At 54.4% G+C, this 5,353-nt stretch overlaps 1 protein-coding gene across 2 annotated transcripts; it reads left to right on the forward strand.

The window, feature by feature from the left end:
- Positions 1 to 121: 121 nt before the first annotated feature.
- FAM167B (family with sequence similarity 167 member B) lies at positions 122 to 3,085 on the forward strand. Of its 2 annotated transcripts, none has more exons than XM_082685781.1 (2): positions 122 to 2,000; positions 2,648 to 3,085. In XM_082685781.1, exons 1-2 carry the CDS (start codon positions 1,740 to 1,742, stop codon positions 2,876 to 2,878), a joined length of 492 nt encoding a protein of 163 aa, XP_082541907.1. In that variant the 5' UTR covers positions 122 to 1,739; the 3' UTR covers positions 2,879 to 3,085. The 2 variants fall into 2 exon arrangements, with proteins under 2 accessions (XP_082541907.1, XP_082541906.1); XM_082685780.1 differs by having other exon boundaries at positions 1,530 to 2,000; positions 2,582 to 3,085.
- Positions 3,086 to 5,353: the final 2,268 nt, after the last annotated feature.

Raw genomic sequence — 5,353 nt, forward strand, 5'->3', positions numbered from 1 at the left:
CTGACTTAAGAAAGAAATATTACCATTTCTTCTTTTGTACCCTGGTGGAAAGGGTGGAAAGGGTGGGCGTGAAACTGGGAACTGTCTGCTTCCTCCCCCTACCGCTGAGACTGGGTGGGGGAAATCCCTTAGTCCACCTTAAATGCAAGCAGCTGTGTGGCTGGCGCCCCTCCCCCACCACAGCTGGAAGTCCCTGCCTGAGGGCGCCCTCTATGGGGGCTGCTTCTGGCTTAGTCCTGCCCTCCAAAGCCCCGTCTTCTACCACTCCACCCTTCAATCAAATATGAATTGCCCACACACGGAGCTGGGCCCAGTATTTGGTGAGGAGACCCAAGGATGGCTGAGGAAGGTTCTGTTCATTAGGATTTTCAGGCTGGCAAGAGACACACCTAAGCTGGTAAACCACAGGAGGTGAAAGGATTTACTGGAGGACCCATCCATCCATCCATCTATGCATCCATGCAATTATGCTTTCATTTTTTTTTTAAATTCTTTCATTCCTTAAATACTGATGCCTACACTGTGTTAAGCAGTGATTACTAAGAAGAATAAGACCGACACCTGCTTTCAAAGGGCCGTTTGGTCCACTAGGTTGCAGGCTTGCTTGCGTGTGTGTGCACATGCATGTATGCAAAGCCCTTCTTTTAAAACACACACACACACAAAGAAAAGAAATCATAGGTGGATACCCATAACACAAACATAAAATCGGAATGAGCTGTGAAAGTAGCCACACATAAAGGAGTACTAATTGTAAAATTCCAGACCAGCTGGGATAGGAATTCGTTAGAAATGCAAATTATCAGCCCCACCCCCATGTATCGCCTTAAATACATTTTCCAGTTGCCCATGCACACTAAAGTTTGAGAACCATTGGAAAGTACACAAAAAGGCAAAACTAATCGCTGCTGTCAGAGATTGGGAGAGCAGTGACAGGCCAGGGGCACCTCCTGGACACCAGGAATGTTCCGTTGTTCCATCTGGGTGCTGGGTAAGCAAGTGGGCTTAGTTCGGGGGAATTCAACAAGGCATGTCATTATTTATGATGTGCGAAGTTTTCTGTGTATCTGTTATATTTCAATACAAAGTTTAAAAAAGGGAAGAGCTCTGGTTGAAGCCCTGGGAAGGGCAGGGAGAGGGAGGGTCTAGGAGCCCATCTACAGCTCTGCCTTTAACCCACACACAGTCCTTGAGGGATTTCCAAGGGAACCTAAGGTCCTTAGAGTACAGCTCAAGATCACTGATCTGTCCCAACAGAGAGTCAGTGACTTGTCCAAATGTCATGAGGACAGAGGGGGCAGCTCATCAAACTTCTATCCACTCCCCACCCCCGCTTAACTTGGGTCTTGGGAAGAAGGCCAAGACTCTAGTGTAGATGATGCCTTTCTCATCCTGGAGCAACTTCCTTTCTGGGAACTGGGTGTCTCCTTTTGGGCAAAGACAATAAAATTCATCCAAGGGGCAGGAGAAGCAGGATTCCTCCTGCCCCCATCCGGATGGCATCACGTGGCTCCCGGGTTAGCAGGCTAGGAAAATCCCAGCCCTTGCACAGTCAGCCTCATATACCTCTCTCTTCACCCACCCTGACACACTCGGCTTCCCTGACCCACCTTGGACAGTCCCCATCACATACTCCCTGGCACAGTTGTGTCCCCCTCAGCTCCCGCCACCCCCCCCAGCCATACTGCCAGCCTTTCCCAGAGCTGTAGCCTTGCCCTGTCACTCACCCCAAACCCAGCATGTCCCTGGGGCCACTGAAATTCCAGGCAGTAGGTGAAGAAACTGAAGAGGACGAGGAGGAAGAGAGCCTGGACTCTGTCAAGGCTCTGACGGCCAAGCTGCGGCTGCAGACGCGGCGGCCCTCATACCTGGAGTGGACGGCCCGGGTCCAGAGCCAGGCGTGGCGCAGGGCCCAAACCAGACCTGGGCTGGGGGGTCCTGGTGCCCTCTGCGGCTTCGACTCAATGGATTCTGCCCTTGAGTGGCTCCGACGGGAGCTGGTGAGTCGGGTTGGGTGGGCAGTCATCATTGGGACCCAGGAACCGTGGGCGTGGGGAAGGGACAAGGACAGACCTCACCTCCAGCAACCGCCCCACTCCTGTGGCTCTGGAAGCTAAGGAGCCATGAAAGGACTTGTCCAGTCATTTATTCAGGGAGACTTGCTGAAGCAGGGTTCCTTCCAATCTACCTACTGCCGACTACTCCTGTAGCTGGCTCTGTAGGCTGCGGGGACAGATCCCTGCCCTTTGGGGGGGCATGGTCTCCCCTACCCTGAGAATTGCTATACCTCCAAGACGCAGTGAAGGACAAAATGAGGCACTGACCACAAAGTAGGCAGAAGCTGAGGAGGCCAGCATTATGCAGGTGGCTCTTAACCCCATATGTGCCAACAAAAAGATGTCTAGCCTCTAAATTAGAGACTGCAGTTTAGTCGACCTGGGGTGAGGCCCCCAGGCACCTGTATTTGTGTAACAATCGCCCCTTAGTTTTAGAGAAGGATCTGACCGACGGGGAGGGATCAAGCTGGGGCGAGAGCGGGTGGGGAGGACACAGCCTGTGCAAAGACCCAGGGTGTTGACAGGAAGGGAAGACTGACGCGAGCAGCTGTGGACCGGTACAGCGGTCTCACGCCCCCTCTCGGCCGCAGCGGGAGATGCGGGCTCAGGACCAGCAGCTGGCGGGGCAGCTGCTTCGGCTGCGGGCCCAGCTGCACCGGCTGAAGGTGGACCAAGCCTGTCACCTGCACCGAGAGCTGCTGGACGAGGCGGAGCTGGAGCTGGAGCTGGAGCCGGGGGCCGGCCTCGCCTTGGCCCCGCCGCTGCGGCACCTCGGCCTCACGCGCATGAACATCAGTGCCCGGCGCTTCACCCTCTGCTGAGGGGCACCTGCGGGCCTCCTGAGACCTCAAAGGCCCTAGCACCTGGCAAGGGGTGGTGGGAGGGTTGAGGGGCTGTCACTCTTTTGGGAGCATAAAACCCCAGCATCCTGTCACCCCTGCTGCCCTATCTTGGGGAGGGGTGTTTGGAGGAAGGGGAGAAGCTCATGCACCCCCAGGCTCTTCAATAAAGGCCCTCTGTGCTTCCCATCAAGGTTTCCACAGTCATTTACTCGGCCCAAGGTCACTGTGTGTTTGTTGTCTGTAGCTGGGGCCAGGGCTTCCACTACAGGAGAGAAGGCCTGGGCTGGGGGGCAGAGGCGAACAGATGGATCCCATCTCTCTCCTAGCTCCAGCTCTGTCTCCCTCTCTTAGCAAGAACTTGAAGTCCCATGGGGTGCCTGGGTGGCTCAATGGGTTAAAGCCTCTGCCTTCGGCTCAGGTCATGATCCCAGGGTTCTGGGATCAAGCCACATATTGGGTTCTCTGCTCAGCAGGGAGCCTGCTTCCTTCTCTCTGTCTGTCTGCCTCTCTGCCTATTTGTGATCTCTATCTGTCAAATAAATCAATAAAATCTTAAAAAAATAATAAAATAAAGAAGTTGAAGTCCTGAATAACCCCTACGGAAGGTGACAGGTCCACGGGCAGCTGAAGAATGCAGGACCTGGAAACCGGGGTTCCAAACCAGCTCCACTGTGCATTTCTTTTCTTTTTTCTTATTTGAGAGTCAGAGAGAGAGAGAGAGAAAGCATGAGCAGGGGGAGAGGCCAAGGGAGAAGCAGATGCCCTCTGAGCAGGGAGCTGGCTTTGGGGTTCGATCCCAGGACTCTGGGATCACGCCCCGAGCTGAAGGCAGCTAGATTCACTGAGCCACCCAGGCACCCCTCCATCACGCATTTCCACCAGACCTTGAGAAGGCCCCTTAAGCCTGAAGCTGTTTGTTTACCTCTCAACTGAAAATGCTGCAATGCTACTTCTACTCCACAGTAGTTGGGATGTCTTAAATAAGACGACACGCAAAACTGGGCAGCCTGGGTGGCTCAGTTGGTTAAGCGTCTGCCTTCAGCTCTGGTCACGAGCCCTGCATCGGGCTCCCTGCTCAGTGGGGAGTCTGCTTCTCCCTCTGCCTGCTGCTCCCCCTGCTTGTGCTCTCTCTCATGTTCTCTCTCTGACAAATACATAAATAAAATCTTAAAAACAAACACTCAAAACTCATGAACTCTTTCTTGCTTATCCTTGCCATCACCAGTGGTATTAGTACTGTTGTGGGGAGGCCCAGAGATGGACCTTGCTAGGGCTCTGGGTCACTCTATAGGTTTTTAAACACTGCACCTCCTCAGCCTTTGTTTCGGTAGTACCGGCTTTGTCTGACTTTCCAGCTCGGGCTTCCTCTTCCCTCCACCCACTTCCTGTCTCCCCCTTCCCTCTGCAGCTGAGGTACACAGAGCATCAGCTTCCCCCTCACAAACCCCAACAATGCTCTGTGGGCTCCCCTCCCCCAGCCTGCACACTAAGTGTAAGCTCCAGCGGTGGGGACTGTGACACATTTATACTTTCCTGGGGTGGGGAGGAGGTGGGGGGTGGGGGCAGGCCCAGCTCTGGTGCCTCATAGAGCCATGCAGGGTTCCTCATAACACCGGTGACCTGGCATCCGGCCTGTGATGGCCCCACTCCGTCAGCCTGGGTCCCAGGCAAAGGGAAGATTCTTGGCCTGCTCACTGCTTGTGACAAGGTTCCTGTCTCCTGTCTCTGACAGAAAGTCCTGCCAATCAGCTGCCTGCGCCTGGGTGCCCGGGCAGGAGTGTTTGTCTGTCTCCCACCTGTTGCAGGAGATGATGGCAGGCCCGACATTTCTAGCAGGGGCTGTGGCTTGCCTCTCCTTGAATGAGAAATCTCGCCCTGATGAGTGGGTGTTACCTGTCTCCTGCCTCCAACAGGGGCTGTTACTCAGTCTTGAAGCCATAGGGTTGTCCTGCCTGCTTCCTTGAACAGCTTGCTGTCCAGCATTCTGTCTCTCAGAAGGGTGTTAGCTACCCTCTGACTCTTACCCTGAGATGACATGACAATCGCTGGGCAGCCCTTCTAGCCTGACCTCTGACTCTACCATGGGGTGTTCAGCTCCTCCGCTGATTAGCAGAGATAGTGTTCTCTCCTCTAACTCTGGAGTGGGGTTAACTTTGCCCCCTCTAGACTGTGATGAGAGGGTCACTCTGCTTTCAGACTGTGACAGCAGTGCCACTTGCCTGCTTGCCCCTTGCCCCTTGCTCCCTGGGGTATAAAGGCTGCCCTTGAATCTCTTCTCCAGGTGCACCGTGGGGGACAGGAGGGAGGTTCCATCAACATCAAAGATCCTCTCAAAAAAAAGATCTTCTCTTCAGCTCCAAGTGCCACCCTGAGGGTGGCCTGGAGATCTCTCTGATGAGTGGGGGGCTATGGCAGCAGGAAGCTTGGGGTGCTGGAGGCTTGTGGTTGGGTTGC

Source organism: Mustela nivalis (genome assembly GCF_964662115.1).
Source record: "Mustela nivalis genome assembly, chromosome: 10".
Classification (NCBI taxonomy): Eukaryota; Metazoa; Chordata; class Mammalia; order Carnivora; family Mustelidae; genus Mustela; species Mustela nivalis.

Bases quoted from the DNA above. Each gene is read 5' to 3' on its own strand.
- FAM167B (XM_082685780.1), top strand. From the start codon at position 1,740: ATGTCCCTGGGGCCACTGAAATTCCAGGCAGTAGGTGAAGAAACTGAA. The intron at 2,001-2,581 runs GTGAGTCGGGTT...GGGTGTTGACAG, and splicing joins AGTGGCTCCGACGGGAGCTG to GAAGGGAAGACTGACGCGAG.